The sequence below is a fragment of the Chiroxiphia lanceolata genome, chromosome 3 (assembly GCF_009829145.1).
Source record: "Chiroxiphia lanceolata isolate bChiLan1 chromosome 3, bChiLan1.pri, whole genome shotgun sequence".
In the NCBI taxonomy this organism is placed as follows: domain Eukaryota; kingdom Metazoa; phylum Chordata; class Aves; order Passeriformes; family Pipridae; genus Chiroxiphia; species Chiroxiphia lanceolata.
Window position 1 is genome coordinate 75,229,372 of NC_045639.1, and position 23,951 is coordinate 75,253,322.

General features: G+C 43.4%; 1 protein-coding gene across 1 annotated transcript; it reads left to right on the forward strand.

Moving 5' to 3' along the window:
* Positions 1-1,869: 1,869 nt before the first annotated feature.
* Positions 1,870-23,951, forward strand: FAXC (failed axon connections homolog, metaxin like GST domain containing). The gene is made up of 6 exons (XM_032684335.1): positions 1,870-2,144; positions 2,587-2,722; positions 7,924-8,120; positions 15,885-16,102; positions 21,368-21,484; positions 23,044-23,951. Exons 1-6 carry the CDS (start codon positions 1,876-1,878, stop codon positions 23,325-23,327), a joined length of 1,221 nt encoding a protein of 406 aa, XP_032540226.1. The 5' UTR covers positions 1,870-1,875; the 3' UTR covers positions 23,328-23,951.

Sequence of the window (23,951 nt, forward strand, 5' to 3'; positions counted from 1 at the left end):
GTGCTGTAGCAGAGAAAAAGCACTTTTCTTCTTTGTTTCTTCATTGCACTGTTGTAAGTATTTAACAAAACCACATGCTGCAAATGATCAGCTGTGGCATGAAGGAGCTGCTGCTCTCACTTTCCACTCTTATTTCATTACCTGTCCATCATCCCTCATGTGGGGTGGCCCAACATCTGTGAAGATGGTGCTCAGCCAGCCCTAAGGATGAGTGCAAAGGAGGAGCAACCTGTTTGTGGAATGAGATTTACTGAGTCCCTGGGATCTCTGATTCCATTGATGCCCCAGAGTGGAATGTCATCACAGTATCAAACACATGCTATGTATCAAACACAGGGCTCTTGTGCTGTAACCTGTGGCTACTGAATAACCATAAACAACAAGAAAAAAGTGAGGAATAAAACAAAATGCTTCAAGAAGCTACTGTAGGAAAGTGTCAGCAGATAGCAGCCTTCCTAGCGAGGGCAGGTAGGAGGCAGAGACAGTTCACAGAATCATAGAATATCCTGAGTTGGAAAGGACCTAACATAAGGATCCTTGAAGTTCAGTTCTTGGCCCTGGCCCAGGACAGTCCCAAGAATCACACCACATGTCTGAGAGCTTCTTGGATTCTGTCACGCTTGGTGCTGAGACCACTTCCCTGGGGACCCTGTTCCAGTGCCCACCACCACCGTCTGAGTGAATAACATTTTCGTAATATCCAACCTAAACCTTCCCTGACACAGCTTCAAGTTGCGCTCACCGATGTTGCATAGCAAGACTAAACACAAAACTGGCCACCACTGGCACTTGGAGAAGTCGGCATATGGATCTGAACTCCACGGCTTCTCTCAGGGATCTTCTCTTCCTCATCCGCCTCCTTTGTCTAATCTGTCCCACATACCAAGGCAAAGCATTTACAAAGCCCTGGTCACAGACTGTTCCTTCCTGGACACTGAAAATGCTTCATTTGTGTGAAGGACCAGGTCACTTCTATTGCCCCTGATGGCATAATAAAATATCTAACTTGTGGGAGCTTTTTGGAGCAGCTCTGTACACACCACAGCATTTGATGACGGACGAAGTATTTGGGCAGTGGTATTAATCAGAAAGCAAAGGACACTGTTAGTGTTTTGGGGTCAGCACGATATGCAGAGCCACGGACATTCGGCAGAACGTGATGTGAAATCCTGCCCATGCCACCACCGCGCACCCACGGCTCCTGCTGCAGCAGGTGGCCGCAGGCAAGGGAGTGCCGGGACCCTCAGTGCCCGTAAAATCTCATGACCTTCTGGGCCCAGAGATTTGCTTTGAAGCCATTTTGCTTCCTTCTCTGCCCATAGAGGTGGTTTCCTCAGTCACCTCATCGAGCATCAGAATAATAGAAAGAAAATCACCGCGGTGTTGGCAGACGCAGTGTGGCAACGCTCAGCTGCGGCCAGGCACGGGGGTGGCTCCTCTGTCCTAAATACGGGATGAATACGAGGCTTCTTATGGTCCTCCAAGAGCAGCGAAGCGATGCTCGGACCGCGGGCATTTTAACAGGGCCGGCACACACGCAACCCCCCCCGGCGTGACACGTCGTCTTTTCCCCCTCAATTCCGGACAGCGGTTACCGTGGCCCGGGAACTCCGCAAGGGCAGGGCAGTACAGACCTGACTCGGTCCACCCCACCTCCTCCCTCTCCTGCCCATCCCCTCCCTCCCCAGCCTCGTCGCGCAGCCGCGCAGCGCTGGCTGAGGGAGCCGCCGCAGCCGCCCAGCGCAGCGCGGCGCGGCCCTTCCCAGCTGCCGTGCCGGGAAGGGCAGGGCTGGGCAGGGCAGGGCAGGGCAGGGCAGGGCAGGGCAGGTGGGGCTCGGCGGCTCCGCGGCGGGGGATGCGGGTGCCGGGCGCAGGATGCTGTGGGGGGTGGGCCTGGCGGCGCCGCGCTCCTGCGTGGCGGACCTGAGCCGCAACCGCAGCCTGTCGCTGGGCTGGTGCGCGGGGCCCGAGGAGCCGCCGCCCGCCTTCTATGGGGGCGAGATCGTCGCCTTCCCGCTGTCGGGCGGCGGCGGCACCATGGCGGCGCTGGGCTCCGACTCCTGGTGGAAGAAAACGCTGTACCTGACGGGCGGGGCCCTGCTGGCCGCCGCCGCGTACCTGCTCCACGAGCTGCTGGCCATTCGGTGAGGCTGCGGGGGCCGCCCGGGCCGGGCGGGAGCGACGCGGGGGATGCGGCGCTGGAAGCCGAGGGCGCTCCCGCCGGGATGAAGCGGCGCTCGGAGCCGCTTGTACCTGCGGGGGCAGGCCGTCGGGGTCCGGCGGGTTGGGTTCTGTCTTTCACCGTGGTTTTGCCATTTTTTTTTGTTTCCCTTTTCCCCCCGTTCGCCCTTCGCAGCAGCCCAGGAGGCGACGCCGTGGCGAGCCCTGCGCTTGCCCCCACAGGTGGTCCAGGCTGGGCCCCTTTCACCGCCTCCAGACCCAGGAAATCAAAACCTGCAGCAGCCCCTTAAAGGCGGACGAGTGTGTTGCCTTGGCCAGGGTTTCTCCTTTGTGTATTTAATTTACTGATGTATCATGCACCTGTCCAGTGTTTCCTTTTTTTAAATTCCATTTCATTTTTGACAGGAAAGAGGAAGAGCTTGATTCAAAAGATGCTATCATACTGCATCAGTTTTCAAGGCCTAGGAATGGTGTTCCGAGTTTATCGCCATTCTGTCTGAAAATGGAAACATACTTGAGGATGGCTGATTTACCCTACCAGGTAAATTGTGCAGTTTGCCTTTGCATTGCAGCTTGCTGTAATTACGTGAAATGGCACATAGGCATCCCATCTCTCCTCCCCCCCAGTCTGTCTCACACAGGGAGATGTAAACATACACCTACAACTGGGTGGGTACACCAACACTTTTGTATCTCCTGTTAAATATGGTGTATAGCCTTTAAAGATGTGACTTGAATAAGATTGGTCTGGAACAGCTGTAGGTTGAACTGGCACAGCTAAATGAATGTTAAGAAGTTAACTTGGCTGGAAATGCTGAAGTGGGAGAGTAGTTTGGAGTTTCTATAACACTAAATAACACCCCAGAAGTAAAGCGTAACATTATTTGATCTTTGAATTTCACCATGCTGAAGACATCATGATTAGATAGCTGCAGCCTCTTATTTTCCTGGAGGGTTTTTCTATGGAGCTCTCCTGGGAAGAAGTGCTTGCCTTTTGCTTCACCTCCCATGACTGGTGCTTCCTCCACAGTGAGGTAAAACAGGTTTTCTTTTAGAGATCATGAATACTGCTCTGTAGTTGTGGTTGGGTGCTTCTCATGCCATCTTCCCACAGGGGATGAAGCCCGAGCTTCTCCAGTGAATGAAAGCTATGAGAGTGGAAACTTGGATCTCTCAGTCTTGCCCATTAGCATCAAGGGTTTAGTTGTGACGCTGCGAGTTTGGCGCACACCTTGTTGTGGTGTTGGCAGGCTGTGCAGCACACGGGCTCTTTGAAACAGGGTGGTTTTCTTTGTGTTAAGCACTGATTGCCTTTAAGATGATGCAACAGTGATGATACATAGAATTAAGATCTTTGGATCTTTGGTAGAAGAAATGTCTGCAAGATGTTAGGAAGAATGCTTTGTTTATGTCCAGTGTTGTACATAGGAAAACCAACCCTATTACAACTTTTTTTTTTAGCATATTCATAGTTGTTATTCATTCAGCTTCATTTGTGATTAAATTCCTTTACATCAGAAGTGAAAGAAAACCTAATGAATACATTTTGCTTAACTGTGTATAAAAAGCCTGAGTTTAATGTTCGTTATCTTACAATTTAATGGTACTTGAATCAGACACTTTGGATTACTAAAGAGGAAGATTTCCATCCCATGGGATGTATTTTCCTCATTTAGGTTTACAGAACTTACAAGATACTGAAGTTTGTACATGCTATTGGAGCAGGAGGACTTTGTGCATATTGCTTCTCCACCCAAAGTAATTTGGATAGAAATTGCATGTTTGAAGGGAAGACAATGTTGGTGAGATCTGTTTTCTTCCTAATGGCAGTTGGTGCAGTTTAAAGGTTTGTGATGGTCAAGGTTGCTCTGGTGGAGAGTAGCTGAAGAAAGCTGTAATATAAAAGATGGTTGTGACAAGATATGGTCACTTACTTCTAAAAGATGACATTGTGCCTTTGTGTGATTCAGGATGGAGTCGTTTCGGGAGCTCATGCTGGTTATAAGCAATTCACCCAGCTTTTCCGAAAGAGAGGAATTTTACAAGGGTTATCCTCCCCTCTTTATTTTCTGGACTGAAGGTTGGCATTGCTTATTGGTGTTGCATCTCTCTCTTTCTGGACTGAAGGTTGGCATTGCTTATTGGTGTTGCATCTCTCTCTATCCCAGCTCACTAGCTGTGAGCACACTAAGCCGGCACAGGTCAGAAGGACCATCAAAAGCGATAGTCCTACCTTCAGCTGCTTCCTCTTGTCCCTTCCTGCTTGTGCTTTTCTGTGGCAGATCAGGCTGGATTGCAGCTGGCCTAGCTGGAGCCAGGGAGGTTTAGTTAATTTGGTGTTGACCCAGCTTGGTTCCCACATGCTCCATGTGCTATGCTGCAGGAGCAGGAATGGGTCTCGCAGGTGCTGGGAATGCCAGGTAGCTGCTTTTAGCCATGCTGGCTTACAGAGGTTTAAGGTGTTTGTAGGGTTTTAGAGGTAAGTTTGGTGGAGCTAAACTTATGAGCTGAGGATGCAGCTTTTTTTTCTGGAAGAAGCAGATTTTATTTCTGTCCCTGAGTGCATTGCTGCACTGGGCTCTGGCAGGTGGAGGAAGGTGAGGATGCTGCTTGGGACTGAGTGGGAGGGGAGCAGGAGGTAATGTTACTCTTGGCTGGAATTATGGAGTTTTCTATACTGAAGTACCTGGAGACTTTTATTTTGTTCCCTCATGACTGTGTTACCTGTAGGATGCTGTAGGTGACAAAGGCATGTGATGGCTGCCTGGCAGGCAGCAGGGTGTGTGTGTGTGTGGTGGTGGTGGTGGGGTATAGCGTGATACAGGAGGAAACACCTCGCTTCCTGCGTGCTGGCAGGGGGCTGTGATGGAGAAGCACTGCAGGTGGCAGCTGGTGCTCCTCTCAGGAGACCTGCTGTGGTCATCACCCTGCAGGGAGAGGCTGCTTGGAAGGGAGGGTTGTGGAACAGAGTGAAGAGAAAGCAGCAAGGTGTTCAGACTGCTTTTACTTTTTCAATTGCTTATGTTTATTATAGTGCATCAGGCTGTTAAATAATGTGGTGTGTGTGTTTCACAATGTACCTTAATGGTGTGTGAGGATTGGAATAGGGTGACACGTTCCTGCTTTCAGCTGATTTTCTTCCAGCAGATGCACTCTTGTAATGTGCTTACATTTTCTTGAAGCTACCTTTCTATGTGCGAGTTCTCCATCAAAAATTATTTGGGCAGCCCCACCCTGGCTGGGCTGTCACAATGCCTAACTGTTTCTCCAAAATGTTTGATGCTTTTCTTGATAAAGCCTGCTTTGAGAGAGGCCATTCTGGGTGCTCATAGAGATGTTTTGGATGTTCCTTGATTTCCTCAAGAATATGAGGAGCTGAGCCTTTATGTAATATGATAAATAATTAGCGAGCAGAAATGTGGTGTTTTCATGCCAGGTCTGTGAAGATGGTAGCCTTCTTGAGAAGAGACATGAGTAAAACTAAAAGCATAAGCACCAGTAATTGAAAATGTGAAACCTAATTTCTTCTGGATAATACTATAAAATTACTCCAGAAATGCCTTGTGCCATTCTTTTTATAAATTCCTCTATAAATGATGTTCTGTGGAGCTATTGTTATTGTTGCTTTGCAGGCTGCAGGTCAGTTAATGTACTGTGAGGTATGAAGGGATATTTTGTTGGTTTCTTTTTTGGTTTTTAACAATAACATAGCTTTTCCCTACTTTGCAGCTGGAACAATTTTTAAGTGGAAAATTGATAAATATTTGATGACAATTAGTAGCAGCCATAAGGGTACTGAGGTTTCAAGCTTAAAAATGCCCATTTGAGAACAGTGGATACAAGAACAGTATAACAGATTTCTCAAGAAACTAAGGTTTTTTCAGGTCACTGAAAGATGTTTCCTGTTTTTTTTGATAAACCATATGTAGTGAAACATGAAAATCTTCTTAGGCAATGTATTTATATGTTTTAGATATATGTGCTTGAAGAAATGTGCAGTTGAATAATAACAACTTGCTTTTTTCTGGGTTGTGAATTATATGGACTGCAGTAATTGCAAGATCTAATAAGCACAGCTTCAAGTCCAGTAGCTTCTGCAAAACATCCATATTTGTGCACAAGAAGAGAAATAAACAAAGATTAAACCAGCAGTGCTTAGTGCCTTCTAGACACACTGTGTAGTTCCAGAAAAATCTCAGGCTTCTGTAGTAGAGTCATAATGAAAAATTATGGAATTCTATCAGTCAGTGTCAGTGCTGAAAGACCCTTTGATGAAGGAAAGGTCTTGGGAGGTGGAAGGATGGGGCAGTGCTCTCCTTTGTTTTGGACGTGCAGTGCTTTTAGAGTTTCTCCATTGGAAATGATCCCCATGTCACCCACACATGCAAGTAGGAGAGATTCAGGTGGCTTGTTCACCCATGCAGAGGTGTGGTAGATGAGACATTATATAATCCAGTATCCCTGCATGCTGTTTGTTTGGGCACAAATCCCAGAAGAGGCTAGAGCCAGAAGGCATTGTTTCCCAGCAGTGTTACCCCTTTATCTGTTTTCATCCACAAGGGAAGAATCTCTGGGAATGGCTGCATGATTGTAGTGCATTGCACATCTGCATTTTGAGTGGTAAACAGGGTGCTGGTGCTTTCAGGCTGAGTGGGAGACATGTTCTGGTATACACTCCATGCTGTGAGAGTACCTTAATCCACCTTAAGTGGATTCAGAAAGGGTAAATACTTAAGGCCCAAATAGATCAGTCCAGAATTGCAAGCCCTGAACCTCCAGACTTGAGTACAGAGCCTTTATTGTAAGCCTTTATGGTTCATCTATCTAGGCTAGGAATTTTTATTCACTAAATGACAGGATGCGGGAATGAGAATCACAAAGAAGGAAGAAAGTTCTGCCTTGTGTCTCTGCTGTCAGGAGTAAGAGAATTGAAGCCAAATATCTGATCACGTTTTGGCAGCCAGCAATTCCTCTCTAGTTTGTCAGAGGAGGCATAAATTCTGTAATCTCTGCGTTTCACCTTCTCCAGTGGGGAAAATACATTGCTACTTCTGCGTGAGAGGTCTGCTGAGCAAGTATTCCTCTGCCAGTATTCAGCAATGCAGTAGTGCTGTACTCTGTGCTGGGCTCTTGGAGACCCAGTTGTAACAAGTATGTTTCTGAATGTGTGAGATTTCTAAGTTCTGAAGTTGCAGAAAGCAGATTTCCCTCCTGCTCGGTAAGGGAATGATATGCCTTTTGTATATGCTTGTGATAGTGTGTGTTTTATCCTTGGAGGTAATGCAGGCATCTATGTTAGGTAGTTAATTAATTTTTTTAAAGTACTTTTAACATGAAAAGTGCAACTCTGTGCAAGAACCAAATTTAGTTGTGAGTCCTGTGATTAAAAACTTGTTTAGAATAACTAATCCAGTCTTCTGGGAGATCGAGCATCTCCAACCCTTAAATGACCTGGGTATGTAATAATATTACATCACATGGCATCCAGCATAAAAGTGAGTAACACCTTTCAGGACCTGGAAGTAGTTTTGTTTGAATTGTCACATAGGGTAAAACTGCTGCTCTGATTGAATAGCTACTGCTGCTCTAGAGTATTAATTAGAAAAAAAAGTTTTTGGATAATGTTGGCTTTAAAAAGAGAGAACATTATTTTAAAATCTTTACTTTCATTGAAACAGAACCTGAAGGGTCTTTTTTGTCTATATATTTGTTTGTTTACTTGATTTTTTTTTTTTTCCTTAGAACTATTTTGATGGAAAACTTTCCCCTCAAGGGAAAATGCCTTGGATTGAATACAATCACAAGAAAGTATCTGGCACCGAGTTCATTATTGACTTTTTGGAAGAGAAGCTTGGAGTGAATTTAAATAAACACCTTGGCCCACATGAAAGAGCTGTTTCCAGAGCTGTGACAAAAATGGTGGAGGAGCACTTGTACTGGTAAGTTTGCATGGCAAAACTGGCTGCATTCCTGTGCTGTCATCTCTGCCCCTGAGCTTGTACCCGGACACGAGTGCTTATTTTCTCTTGCAGAAAACTTGGGTACCCAATTGTTAGTTTCACAACTTTCTTCATCCTGGAAAACCACTGCTGCTTTCTGTGTATGCTAGTATGAGCCAGGGGTAATTCCCCTGAGAATTTGTTACACTGTGTAAGGAAGGTAAAGTCAGGCCCTTTGCCTGCAGCTTTGTAGAAGGAAGCAGCAGTGGGATGTTCCTTCATCCTGTTTAGTGTGACCTCCGTATAGAAACAGTCTTTTTAATAAAGAGCAAAAGCTCAAGGTGGCTGAATACATCTGTGGTTTGGGGACGCAGGGGAACAAATCCCGTGTTTGTAGTGAATCTGGAATATTGTGTTCTTACAGTTACTGATCTTAATTATGTGTGTGTGATTACACTATGGATTATTGCCTTTCCTTGTAACACAGGATACTCCTATGTATTGTTGACAGTACTGCCAATTGATAGGACACAGTATTAGTCACAGTATCCTGAAAAGCTGAAATACATATATGAATGGAAAATAGAAATGGTACTTTATGCATTTTACTGACACCTTTGAAAAGAACACCTGTCATTCCCCTTGCTTTATGTTTCAGTCCTTTTTAAGTGCCCTATCCAGACTGAATTCACAGAAGTATCAGGTGGACGTGGCATCTGGGATGCTGCATATGCTGCCTCAGCAGGCACAAGGCTTTTTCCCGATACTGTGCTTTCTAGTATGGATTTAAGCCCCTGCTATACTAAGTTTTGCATTTATGTTGCACTTCTTTCTTAGAAACAATGTGTGATTTTAAATTGAATGCATTTATCTGCTTTTTCTTTCACCTTGTGATCAAAGATGGGTAGCAACACGTGAACATATAGTTCTTCAAAAAATTTTTAGTGTCTCCTCAGAACAAATTTAGCATTAAGTAGCCAAATTGAAGTGATTTGATTTAGAAATGTAATCTCTGCCTTCCAGGAAGCATGACCTTCACCAATTATACCCATCTGCAGTGTCATAGCCTCAAAAACCTGACACAAGCAGCCTGCAAATGTAACCTTTATTTCATTTTTCCACCTTCAGTTACTATAGCTGCCAAAGGGAGGATGAAGCCTTTTAGTTCCCTAATGCTTCATCTCTCTACCTTAGTGTCGATTGTTTCATGGTTCACAGATTTACCTGCTTTAAATGTATCATTAGTGATGACAAGCTAATACTGCTGTTGTGTCTCAATTGCAAACTGTGCTTTGTTCTGTGAAGCTGTTGTCTGTCCATCCAGACTCCCTTAGAGCTGACTTGGCATTGCTGGACATGACAGGGGAGTGTGGAGGACAGGTATTGCAAATTCAGGCACTGACCCAGGGAGGTGGTGTCCAAACGGGTGGACAAAGTTACATCAAGTAAGGACAGAGATGTGCATGCCTGGCTGTGTATCCCTGTTGCCTTTCCTGTCTAGTCACACAGTTGAGCTTTTCCAAGGCGTGTATTTTCGCTGCAGTGTAGTAAAACATCCAGCTGCAAGTCTTACTTTATGTCCCTGCTGTGTGGCTGTAACAGAGGCTTGGTGTGTTGGTGAGGTTATACCATGTGGGTTCCCTGTACTGGGCAAAGCCTGAGTCACGAGGCATTGCAATTGTATTGCTGTAATTCCTGGATAACAACTCTGACCACCTTACAGTTACACCAAAATAAACCAAGGCTTTCGTTGTGTAGGGCCACGTTTCTCCTTGACAGCATTGTATCTGTGGTTGTGGGATCCCTTTCCATTGGTCCCTGAACCTTCCTACTTCCCACCTGAAGCTTAGGGTTTGTTCATTGTGTCCGTCAGTCCCACAGTAAAGAATTTGTAACACAGTGATGCCTGTCTGCAGAATAAGGTTTATCAAGCCTCCAAAGCAGTGATAGAAAATGTGATACGTACTCTTTTATTGCCAGCAGCGTGCAAAGTAACTTCATCATAAATAAGTAATACTGCATTACATTTATCGAACAAGGAAGCGAAGTACATCCTGCAGTGTGCTGTCTCTGGATGGAGCTAATCCTGGTGGGTGCTCAGCATTCCTCTGGAAATGTTTGGCTTTTGCTGAGATAATTGCTCATCTTCACCAGTTGGTGCCCCTTACAGGTGGAAGTGGCTGCTCTGGCTGGACCCAAGAGCAGTGTAGGACTGTTGTGAACCACAGCCTGTGGACACCCTGCTTCCAGCCCAGACTGTGGCACCTGGCAGGGATCAGGCAGAAAAACAGCGAGTGAGTGTGCTTATTTTTGTGCTGGGATTAGAACATTATCTGTGAGATGCACTAGACTGATTTGGAGCTGATGCTGGAGCTCCTGCCCCTGGAGAATGCCATAACCATTAGGTTTTTGCTATGTTTAAATTTGCAAAAGAAAAAAAGCCTGCTAACCTGAATGGGTGTTGGGCCAAGCCAGCAGGGAAGAGATGGGAGTGGAACAGTTTTGTGGCTCTCACCCCAGGTCCTGGATCCAGTGCAGACCACTCATCTGCTGTAGGCTTGCTCTGGGTCTCCTCCACTGCCTGCAGTGACCTGTGGGCCCTCAGAAAGTAGCGGGGCACCCACAGGCACCTTTGGGGATGCGTTGAGTTTTTGGTGTATCTGCAGCACGTTCATGGGATCGGACCCCTATGTAAGATGGGTGTGATCCTGGCATGCTGGGCTTGATGACACTGCTGGGATTCAGGCCAGCTCCTGGTGCCTAGAGGGGTAGCAGTCTCTGCGAGATGCCCCCTGTCACTTTAATCTCAGGAGAGGGATCTTAGGTCGGTGGCACTAATGTGCTTAGCTAGACCATAAAGCCTTGAATATTCAGCTTAAGCAGACTATCCCATTAGATTGCTTTAGCTGTATTGTCAAACACAACTGTAGTGATAAGTGTATATTTATATATACACACACACATATCCACGCATATATGTACTTGACTCATTTCTTGCTTTGTCTTTCAAGAAGAACCTGTAAACATCATATGTGACTTGAGTGCTTGAAGTACAGGAAAAGCATGGTATGAGAATACAAATGAATATGACTCTGGTCAGTGGTCAGACCTGCCATGTGTTAAACATAAAATATGTTTATAATGTAAATATGTTTAAATACATCAAGCCAGTTGTAAGCACAGTGTCTCTCTTGCTGCTAACAATGATGAGACTTGAGTGCTACTGGTGGCATAGAAGCCAGTTGCTCTGGGAAGTCGCACAGCAGGTGGAGTTTCTGCTGCTGATTGTGGAATGAATTTGTTATAATCCTTTTGTATATCAAGAAATTCTGGTTTGCACATGTTCAGACAGGAGAAATAACCCCCGGTTCACATCATCGTGAATGCTCTCCCCTTGCCTTGGTGTTTAGACAGTTTTGGGATAATCAGGCAAGCTGCTGTTGATGAGTCACTTTCTTCATCTCCTTGCCTGATTTATGTATTGAGGCCAAAGCTGCTGTTACATTTAGACTTCGGATTTACTTCACCTCCACAGCATTGCTCTTTAATGCATTATTTTTTCATTTATGCTCTAACATTTGTACAGATGTGCTGGCACAAATGGGAGTGTTAATGTTTCCCAAAATATTCTGTTCAGGCCAATATTTAAAATAATTATGTCATCCCATAAATACTAACTATAGTATAAAACACATAGTTATGCGGTGCTGAAGTAGATTTTGTAGACTACCCAATTTCTGGCATTTCCTAATATTTTGTAATGTTGATAATACTCTACTGATGTATTCTGAGCAGAGGAGTGATGGGTGAAATTAAGTGCTCAGAAGCATGTTTTGGTAGGAAACACAGATTAATGAACCTTTGAATAGCATTCTTTTAACGAAGTGCTTGTAAAGTCAGTTTTAAAAGTGTTTTTAACTCTCTGTGAATCTGAACCTACTTTTTTCCTTGCTTTTGTGTACTTAGAGCTATAAAATTTTAGAAGCAAACTCTGATTTTCTATTTAGCTGTCTTTGTTGCCCATGTACATTTGAGATTTGGGACATCTGACAGTTCCACTTGTTCAAAGTCAGAAGGTAAATAAGGTAAATAGGGGAAGAGGAGGGGCAGGCATAAACTCTTCTCTATGGTGACCTGAGGGAGTGGCCTGAACTTGGATCAGGGAAGGTTTAGATTGGATATTAGAAAAAGGTTGTTCACCCAGATGGTGGTTGGGCACTGGAAGAGGCTCCCCAGGAAAGTAATCACAGCACCAACCCTGACAGAGTTCAAGAAGTGTTTGGACAATACTTTCAGGCACACAGTGACAAGCAGATGTCTTAAGATTCGTGCTTGACAGTTTAGCCTAAGCAGGATTACCTAAATCTTGTGCAGTTTTCTGTTGCTGTCCTGGTTGTTAAACACCTGATCTGGTTTTTGCCTCTTCAAAACCCAAAGATCCTCTCCCCCAAGAGCAAGCAAGTGAGTCTAGGGAAATGTATTTTTGCTTTAAAGTATAGGCTAATTAGCTTTGTGGGAAACCTTGTTGATTCTGTTTTATGAAATTGAGACCATCTTGGACAAGGTTGATCATTCAGGGTGCAGTGCCAGCTCACTGGTGTGGTTGGAGTGAGCAATAGTGGTGGCAAGTCCATACGGCAAAGTTAGTCTTGTGCAGTTGGGGTGACTTTTAAAAAATGCTGCAGTGAGGTCTCCTGTCTTCTTTTTCTGTTTTGTTTTGCCTTCTTGTTGCCCTTCTCCAGGCCAGGCCTGTTGTCCTAAAGCAACTAAGTTGTGTTGCAGAGTTGCCAGATGAAGCAGGTCAGGTCCATGCTGGGGTAGGAGGATCTTTGCAGCATGACAGAGCAGTGCTTTCAGTGACCAAGTTTTCTTTGCTTATTCAAGTATTAAGTAATAACTTACAGACTGGGAGAAAAACTCATTGAGAGTAGCCCTATGGAGAAGGACTTGGGTGTTCTGGGGCATGAAAAACTGGACAAGAGCCAAAAGTGTGAGGCAGCCAGCTGCATACTGAGCTGCATCAAAAGAGGTCAAGAGAGGTGATTCTCTCTGTGTTCGTCAGACCCCACCTACATTGAGCTTTGAAGTTCCCAGCATAAGAAAGATGTGGACCTGTTAGAGAGGGTCCAGAGGAGGGCCACAAAGATAATCAGAGTGCTGGAGCACCTTTCCTGTGAAGACAGGCTGAGAACTGAGTTGTTCAGCATGGAGAAGAGAAGGCTAAAGGGAGACCTCATTGCAGCCTTCCAGTACCTAAAGGGCACTTAGGGAAAAGAGGGAAACTGACTTTTACATGGGCAGACAGTGATAGGACAAGGGGGAACAGTTTTTTAGATTAGATGTTAGGAAGAGAGTGGTGAGGCACTGGAACAGGTTGCCCAGAGAAGTTGTGGATGCCTCATCCCTGGACATGCTCAAGGCCATATTGGATGAGACCCTGAGCAACCTGATCTAGTGGGTAACATCCCTGCCTCTGGAGTGGGGGTGGAACCAGATGATTTTTAAGGTCCCTTCCAACCCAGGTTGTTCTATGATTCTGTGGTGTAGATAGTATTTGTAATTATTTCCTAGTGTTCACATCAAGACCAGAGTTTTTCTTCCTATTCAGAGCTGTACGTGCTGTGAAACATGACTACTGCAATGTTCCGCTCTATAGAGTGCCCTTATGCTTTAGGCCAGTCTTCTTTCCATCCTTCTTAAATACTGTTTTATTTTGTTCCTGAAGCAGGGTGGTTCCACACCACATCTTCCAGACAAAGTAAATGCTTTAGGAGTTTCAGTAGCTGTTTGCTGCTGTGCTTGTTGGCTTCATGTTCCTCCTGTGTTGCTGAATTCCTCTGCTGAATCTGGGTGTTTCAAACTCTGCTGTGCTGAAACCAGCTCAATGACTTGAGTTGAAAAACAAGGATTGTGCAGAACGTCCCCATTCAAAGAGAGGTATTGAAGGGTATGAAATGTCAGTGGGATGCTTTTGTCATATTACTATAGTGCAAGAGGTTGTTGAGAAACCTATTGAGGGTAAAAGCCATTAGAAGCATAGCAGGTGCATTTTTGTTCTTCATTGTTTATGCATTTGCAGCAAAACCTGTGCATGCCTCACTATTACTAACTTCAGTGAAACCAGTTTGAGCAGAAGGCATTGAACTGCTGTGGACAACTTTTAATAGAATTAAAATACTTTTCACCCATTTTGTTGGAAGCATTCTAAATTTGAGCACAAAGTGGGGTTGTTTTCAGCTATTACGGCAAAATACTCTCCTTTCACCTCATGTTATTAGTAATTCAAGTAAAGAATCTGTGGAAATTTAAAATATTAGAACATTTTCATGGTGGAAATGTAATTGTTCCCTGATAGTAGTGCTGAATTCAGCATTTACCATGACACATGGGAGTTGGATAAAATGTACATGATGAAAAAAAGTCACAGGAGTTCTTCAAGAGATACTGCTTTTTTTTTTTTTCCCTTTCCTTTTTTGAATTAGGTGATCCATATCAGCACTAAGAAAATTATGTGGAATTATAAATATGTACAATGATTAAACTGAAGTCATATTCCGAACTAAAGCAATGGAGCTCTGGTCATATTGGAAATGGAAACATTTGATTATTAAGTCAATATTTAATATAATTGTGTACATGAACTTGCATCTTTTGATATTTCAACTTTTCTGTCTAGCTTCCCTAGTTTGTCAGTCTCCATGAACCTCTTTTCATACAATCCCAAATATGTAAATCCACTTTTAGTTTTTTTTCCGTTTGGAAATTGCTACAAACCTAATAGAATATGAGTACCAACTCCCAGTGTTTCTGAGATCCTGCAGATATCATATGTCTGTCATGTCTACTTTGAGATGTCTTTAGCCCTTTTTCCAACATCCCTTGAACTTGGTGACGAAAGTTGTATATGTGGTCTCTGGTTTGTTTGTAATTTCAGGAGATGCTGGTTATTAAAAAAGTTAATGTTTCTTTTTTTCACAAGTTTCTGGAGTTGCAACAGCAACAAATCAAGTTTTTATTTGTCTATAATATTATTAAAGAACAAAAATTCATGTAGGAAAAAAATTTTAGCTGGCGAGACAAATTTTTATAAGAAGACTTTTCAAAAGAATATTATTTCCCATTCAGTAAAGCATGGGATACAACAGAATCCTTTAGAAATGTCTCTCTCATAAAATCAACATTTTGAAGAGAGGAAAATGTGAAACAGAAAACCAACCCAATAATGTCTACCCCTTCATTTTCTAAATTTTATTTTTAAAAGATTGTGTCATCATTACTTTCCGAGGAGAAGAGAGATCTTCTGAAAGAAGAAAAGTTATTGGTTGGCTAAGTTTCAGAGTATAGAGAGTAAGGAGAACAGGTTGGTGAGAAAGATTGATCCCTTTGTGGACTGTTTTGTTGTTATTGTGTTCCCCAGGTCTTTGCAGTCAGACATCTTTAGCCAATGAATCCTTTTTGCATTGCATTTTGTTACATGAGTTTAGCAGGATTCTACAACTTTTATTTTATGTTTCAATATGAATCTCATTTTCTGTTGAAGTGAATCATTATTTACTGAGAGAATAAACACTGGGCAGTCTGTGTAAGTACTGCAAAGTCGGTTTACTCTGCTGTCACTCCAGATTGCCACAGGGTCTGCTGTTCCCCTACCTCTCCATCAGGGCAGTGACTGCTCATCTGCCTGACCTTTGTTTGAGCCTTGGCAGAGTGGCGGTGGGCTATCTGGGGATCACACTGCTATAACTTATCTTTGCATCCTTTTAGGACTTTAGCTTATTGCCAATGGGTGGAAAATCTTCATGAGACGCAAAAGATGGTTTCTCTTTTTGGCCCCTTCAGCGACTTGCTGAAGTGGATCTTCTGCCATCTGACCAAAGGAATCGTGAAGCGGGAAATGTACGGCCATGGCATTGGCCGCTTCTCAGAGGAGGAGATGTACACGCTGATGGAGAAGGACATGCGGACTCTGGCAGGCCTCCTGGGTAAGGTACAGTGAGTTGTCTGTGGTCTGTTCACAGCTCTGTCCACAGGATAAAACTGACCTCAAGTGCTTCCTGACAGCTTGATCACATACACAAATAATCTCATTTTGGCAGAAGGTAGAGGCTGCACTGCTGTTGTCGTTCAGTGCCTTGCTCTGGTAGAGAAAGTGTATCTTTCCCCACTGTTTGCTTCCAGATCATGTGTCTAGAGGCACAAGAGGCTTTCTTCTCTGACCACCGAGTATGTGTGTCTAGAGGAGCAAAAGATAGCCTGCAGTTTTGGAAGAGCATATTGCTATATGAATTTAGGAAAACGTAGCGTTTAATTCTGCAAATGAAACCTCTTATTTATGATTTTTGGGGATGGGGTGTTTGTCTCATTCTTTATTTCATGGGACTCGTGGCTGTTTGCTAAATAATTATGAGGCTGGCATTTGAAAACCCTTTGCAGGTGTTATTTTGATGAGCTGGACTTTGTTGTATTTGGTTGGGTTAGTAGCTTTATTCAAAGCTCCTAGTAGGCAGTGGTTGTGTGTTGTCAAAATAGGTGAGTTTAAGCTTTTTGGTTATCATAATCCAATCCTATAACGTTGTTTTTAAGGTGACCTCACTTAGAATTATATGAACCTCATTTCTGTTGTGTGGCTCAGGCTGCAATCTGCATTGGAGCTGTCTACACTGTGCTTCCTACCTTCTGGTCTGCTGAGAGCTAAGCATATTGTGTGTCTGTGTAAAATTTAGATTTTGAGGAATTGGTTTGGGACAGATTGCTGCTTCTCTTGAGCTTTTGTCTCTCTTGTGCAAGGAATCAAAAGAGATGGTCCATGTCTGGCTGCTTTGTTTTCTGTTATGATTGCTTTAAAGAGGTGGCTGAGTGCAGAACAGGAGAGACTGTACTCCAAAGGGAGGACATACTGCACATGCTCTAAAGAAATAAGTGTGGAGTGGATGAAGGGAGCAAGGTGAGGAAAGCTCAGTAGAAGGAAGAAACTGTCTTATTGCTCAGAAAGGGAAAGAAGAAATGTTTCTGAACTTCCAAGGTGTTCTGGAAAAGAAGGTGTTTGCAGTGGACCTAGATGAGGCTATGTAGAGTTTTCTCTAAGTTTGTTCTCTGAAACAAACCTACCAAGTTGCTGGACTGGGAACAAGGTGGAAAAAAGACACATGATGTGTGGGCACAATGGGCAGGGGGAAGATTTGTTGACTACTCTTTTTCTGATGGTGCTTTCTCATGCTGCGTTTTGTTTGTTAACAAAAATGGTTATCTATTCTAGTACCTCTTCAAAGAAAACCTGTTTCTTGGTGGTTAAGAGGTCCCTTTTCTGTTAGGGGAAGGAAGGGAGGGAGCAGCTCACTTTAGAAGAGAAGGTCTGATCATGTCCGCTGTGGAGCTGTGGCCAGCTCAAGGTGCCCTCCTCAGTGGGACTGCTGTTGCTGTAGTTTTGAGATTGGCACTGTGTTGCTCCATGTTCATTACAAAGAGGAATGGGGTTGGGGCAGGAGCTGGAGCAAGTTCAGCCTGTTATGGGAGCTCAGCAAAGCCCCATGGTTCTGGCTAGACAACACTGACAGGCTACAGGGAGCAGCAGTGGATGTGTCTGTGCTAAAGTCATCCCAGTCTGCCATGAGTAGACAGAACCTTCAAGGGAAAACTAAAACATGTACCCAAGTACCTGCAAAAGTTCTGATTTGCTTATTTGAAGTCTGCATCTTTCCATCTCTGGAGTCTATACTGACACTCAGATTTGTAAAATTTCGAGTTCAAAGAGATCATTTAACCGTCTAGGCATATCTCTGTGAATCAGACTACTTGATTGCTGTTTTGAGGCCTGTGCCTTTTTGCTGGCTAAGGATGGCTTTCTAAAAGCCATCTACTTTTAATTATGAGATTTCAGAAAGCAGAGGTGCCACCACTTTTGTTAGTAATTGGTAGTAGATGTTAGTCACTATCAAAATCTGTTTAAAATCAGACTTGCTTCAAATGGGAGTTTGTCCAATTCCAACCTGCACGCAGATGCTTTTCCTAGTCTTCTTTCCTTTCTGGGTGGCTTGGGTCATCTCCCTGTGAAGGTAAATGTTATAATCAGTCTCTTGCTTTTGTTTTTGGTGGGAAAAAGCACTAGAAATCCTAAAGCACTTCTTCACTGTATCAGATTTTTAATTGTATTATACACATATCAGCAGAGGTTTTGTTCTCCTTCCGGATTGTTGTTGAGAATGTTCCTGTGTACTTCAGGAAGTCTTGATGGGCGTTTGCTGTATTCCTGTTATTTTATTACATTACCAACTGAACATCGTACTTTTTTTTCATCTTCCCCTCCTAAGTGGATGTCAGATTAGTTGGTGTGTGGTTAGTGAATCATTATATTTACCTTTTTGCTTATGGGTGAGTTCATCTACTTTTCGATAATTGCCTTGATTTCCATTAACATCAGTACGCTCATGTTTTCTCCAACCAGCTGTTTATGATTGGGTCTAGTAAATGTGGCCTCCAGGTGATATCCTGGAATGGGTAGAGAAGGTGGGATGAAGACTTCCAGACTGACTAGAGACTGCTCTGTTTCGTGGGGGGAAGGAGAAGGTGGTCAGTCACCTTATTGCCTGCATAATCTTTGTGAGATTCCCCTCCACATATATGTACCCAAGTGTTTTCCCAGAAGAGGAAATAGTTGGGATTTTGGCTGTTAGAGGGCAATCTTAAGAGCTTAAAAAGGATGCCTATCATGCAGAATAGCTGCACATACCAAACTGTAGCTGTCAGTTATCAGGCATATCAGATTAATGCTCCCCATTTTTTAACAGGGACCATTCACATGGGAACAAGAATAACTTTTAAATTTTAAGAGCTGCTTCCAGAGAATGATAACTTGGCAGCTGCCAGTTCTTATGACACTCATTTTGACATTCCCAGTCACATCTTGGGTGCTTTTTTTTTTTTTATTTTTCATTTCTGAGAATCATTTTTCTGTCTCCCTTGTACCCATTTCCCTGACATACTTCTCTAGATCTCTTATAAACATGGAATTTGGAACTAACCCTCCCGTGATGGATCAGTCTGCTACATTGGTATCATCTTGTTCTTTGTCCTGAAGTCTTTAAACCACAAATGTAATTTTCTTATAGCTGTTTCATACTGCCTGCTAGTACTGTAAGAAAGTGTGGGGAATGAGCATATGAATTAGTGATATATATAAATATACATTTGGTAATTGTTTAAAAGAGGCAAGTGAGTGAGCGATGCCCATAAGGCTCTTGGTGCCCTTTCAGCTGTCTGCCTGCCTCAGGCTTTTTTTGGGAGATGGGGATTTTAGCAGGGAGTTGCAGGGCAGCAGCTTCCTGAACTGGATTTTGAAAAGCACTTGATGCGTTGTGAAGGGCAGGGGTGCTCAGAGCTGAAACACAGAGGTGGGTCTAACCTGAATGTGAGCCTCTAAATTTAGTTGAAATGCCCTGTAGCAGCCTGCAAGGGCTGAACATGCTGCTGTTGGAAGGGTGCAGGTCTTCTGCCTGTGTCTCAGGTCTGTTTCTTGCCAGTGTTTCTTGACCCAGTGCTGAAGTAGCTGCTTTTGAATTCTCTGGTGTATGCCTTTGTAAATAGTGGAGCTGTGTGCTCTCAAATTCCCAGGCAGTACATATTTGATCCAAGTCCAGTGTGACCAGGTGATTTCATTTCTGTTGGATTAGCCAGGGCATGCAAAGAGGTTTTTGAGATGATCAGCACTGTGGCAGCCTTGATGTGACAGGCACTCTGTAATCTGGCCTGAAAATGAACACAGAGATATCTGGTCTATCAGAAAGTCTTCTGGGCGAAAATTGCGCTGGAAGTTTTGAGAACAACTTGGAACTGGTGGGAGAAAACGTGCACAGAGGCCATATTATGTGGTGCAGCATGACTTAAAACCAGATTTACAGTTTTATGAACCCACAGTTTTGTTTCCTCCTCTTGCCCTTTGTTTCCGTGCACCTCAGGGTGTAGAGTGTGTTGTGCGTGGTGAACCAGAGAGAGGGATGGTTCAGCCCTCACTCACTGCCTGCCTTAGTTGTAACAAGACGGAAATGACAGTATTACTTCCTAGCACAAATCAGTATGGATTGAATCTCAAGGCCCAGTTGTATGGTGCTAAATTCCTAGTGTTGGCATATAACTGTGGCTTAGGGACCAATTTTTGAGCTGTTTTTGAGATCAATGAATCCTTAGGTGTCAGATAAATACCGAAAAGACACAACATTTACCCTGTACAGAGTTTTCAAACAATAGATTGATGCAGCTGTGAAAGAGCTGGGGAGATTTAACTCCATGTTAAAATGACATCTCACAGGCCAGAGGAGGTTATTGTTACTGGTTATTCCTGAGCACCGCTTTGGCAGCATTCCTTATACTGTATGCTGGAATTTGATGCATTTTACTGCTGGACAGTTCCTCTAGACTCGCTCAATAACCCTAACATTTAATAACCTGCTGAATTACAGGCAGCTTACTATGGTCAGGGGAAGAATGTCCTGGGGAGATGGGATAACTGGATTTTGAGAATTCAATTACATACCACATTTCACAGAGTTTATAGCACTTCAGGCCAAGGCAGGAACAGTGCAACCGGTTAACCTGACCTCTGCAATACTGCCTGTTTCACCTGCGTGCTCTATGTGTGGTCTTTGCTCCAGGTCTCATTCCTGTGATGGGAAAACAAGTTTATACTGGATGTTTTGTTGCAAACAGTGGCTTTGAAACGTGATTTTTCTTCCCTGTCTCAGTTAATTATCCGTCTGTTTCTTTTTTTGGCTGATCAGATGAGTAAATTGAAACTGGATCTGCACGCATGAGAGGTGCACGCACGTGACCAGCTTCTGTCAGCAAGGTCATGATTTTGAACCGTGGCTGAAGAGTTTTGGGTTTGCACTAAGATGAAAATCGTGCTGTCAGGCACCTGCTGGCTGCAGAGCAGGTTTTAAATGCAGTAGAACTAGTACAGTGTGTGAGTGCTGTGAGGAGTGGAGGAGGTTCCTTGGCCAGTGGTGGCTCTGTTATCAGCCTGGTTATAGAAGCTGTGAGTGAGCATGGGGCAAGCTGCAGGTATGGATTTCACCCTAGCAACGGCTTTGCAGTCATATTCAGTGTTGAATTCCTGTCTTTGAGGTAGTGAACCTTTTCATTTAATTGATTTTACTAAGAAAAAAAAAAAGCTAAAGATGTAACGATGGAATTTTTTTTTTTTAATTGTGGAAGAGTGACAACCAGTCAAGAAATGTTTTCTGTTGTATTTACAGGTGACAAGAAGTACATTATGGGATCAACTGTTTCCACCGTTGATGCCACAGTCTTTGGACATCTGGCACAGGCAATGTGGACGCTACCAGGGACTCGACCGGAGAGACTAATCAAAGGTAAGAAAGCTTAAGATATCTCTGATGAAAAGCTCTTGGTGGCATTTTCCGTGTTTATACTTGGAGCACCTTGGAAGGACATTTTGAAGACTGCAGTACTTCAGCTGCATCACAGACTGTTCTTGCCTTTGATGTAGCATTTGTATCTTGTAATGTTGTTTTCTCTTAAAATTCACGTTTATTTTCGCTTTAGTGTTCTAGACAGTCATTGTTTCTATTCCTGTACTTGATCTTTTCCTTGTTTAAAATGGCAAAGGCGTAAAAACTCTGAGGAATGAATGCTGGATAACGTATGAGAAGACAGAGGCAGAACCATGAGCCAAATTCTGCTGAACTGAGTAGTTTCCTTGATAGTAGAACTGCAAGTGCTATGGTCCCACTGAAACTACAGCCTTTGCTGTTACTGAAGATGCTGGGCAAGGAAAAAATCCAGCCTGACTTTGGAGTCACTGTGTTTTGGCATGAGCTGGAAACCAGCATACCCCTCCCTATCACAGAGGATTTTTTTTTCTTGTGGTGTAGATGTTAAAGTATCTTTACATCCCTTTTCAGAATAAAACCACTCAGTGTGAAAAATGGGAAGAGCTAAGGAGGAAAAGGATGTGAAATAGGTGTAAAAGGAAAGAATCTGACCTGTAAATCTACTCTGTACAGGAGACCTCTGCTAAATCGACAGTTAGGAGGCACAGACTCACTCTTTTCCTCAAATAATGAGCACTTGAGATGGGGAAATAAGTATTGGCTATGCAGTTCTTCCCCTTGGTGTCTGGAGAATCACAGATGAAATTCTGAAGGGCTCACGGCTTTCTAGAAGGAATACTGTGTTTTTAGTTTGTCTCTAATGAAAATAAATAGAAGGTAACAGATGGAAATACCCAAGCAGGTATACCCAAGGTTGATTCTTTGTACCCATCCACCTACTCATGCTACTGTGAGTACAGGTTTCAAATACAATTCCCTTTTAACATGCTATTATTTGTTTCTTCTTTGAATTTTTTAATGATTTATTCTGTAAGCATACATGTATGTATAAACATAAGGTGTAAGGTACTAAAGCTGGGAGCACTAGGAGTGAACTAGTGACCATATGAAAACTTAAAAATGTGAATTTATGTTGCAGACAGCGCTGCCATCTGGTGGTGGAAAACCTAAATTCACTGCATTTAGTAAGTGTATCGTGCATATATAGGATCAAATTCTGTCGTTAGGAACTAGGTGTCTGCAATTAAGCAAAAAATTTTCCTATGAAGACTTTACAATATTAGTGTCTTGTCTTGATTAGTTTCTTTAGATGTTGAATTTGGGACATTTATTTTTCTATTTGCATGAACATACATATGTGTTTATTCCTGCATAACCTTTCTTGTTGTCTGTGGGTTAATAATATGGGTTTTAAGCTAGATGAAAGTTACAAACAGAGCTACTAAGAGGATTGATGGGATTTTGGAATTTTGAAAACTCTTTGGAAAGACCCTGCACAATTTCTTTCCAAACAATGCTTATGTGTTTAGCAGGTGAGTTCGAGCATTATTGACTGGATCTATTGAAATCTGTTGCAGGTGAACTGATTAACCTTGCTATGTATTGTGAAAGAATAAGGAGGAAATTTTGGCCAGAATGGCACCATGATGATGATAACACTCTGTATGAATCTGAGGAAAGCAGCGAAGCAAGCAAGACTTACTCCCCTTTGCAGGACTTCAGTTTTTATTCAAGGACAGAAACATTTGATGAGGAAGGGAATAGTATTTCCCAAACGCCTGATACCGATTACACTGGACACTCCCTCTTTGATTCAGATGTGGACATGGATGAGTACAGAGATCATGAACAATGCAAGTGATGTGTACAAGTGTTTCCCATTGTGCAGATAAGCTGTTTCTTGGGGTCAGTCTGATTTGTTTTCTCCTTCAGGTCAGGAAGAGGTTTATACCACTTTGGAAGAGACCATTGTGCTTGACTCAGCTGTCACGTGCTACTTGGACTATTTCAACTGTATTTCATTTTGTCTTACTGTGCAGGTGGAACCAAGGTAAACACTTATTTAAAATACACATGGGCAAACAAGAGCTCTAGAGGACAACAGGACCTTTCCATCTACATTTTTGTTCGTGTTCAAAAACATATCCCCCATCCAAGTGGGACAGACTTCTGGGAAGTGGAGCATTTGTCACTACTGGTTTGTGTTAATATCTTATCTTTACAGGAGTGGTTGAGGACAAAAATGGAAGAGGTATGACTGGCACAGCTTTCTTCCATGGAAGAAAATGATTGATGCTTTAATGAAAAGGCCCTGGAGGTGCTGGTTGACTGCACCTCAGTATGAGCCAGTGGTGTGCCCTGGTGGATCAGATGTAACAGCATCCTGGTTTGTGTCAGCAATGGTGTGACCAACAGGACCAGGGCAGTGATCGTTCCCCTGTACTCAGCACTGGTGAGGGTGCACCTCGAGTCTTGTGTTCAGTTC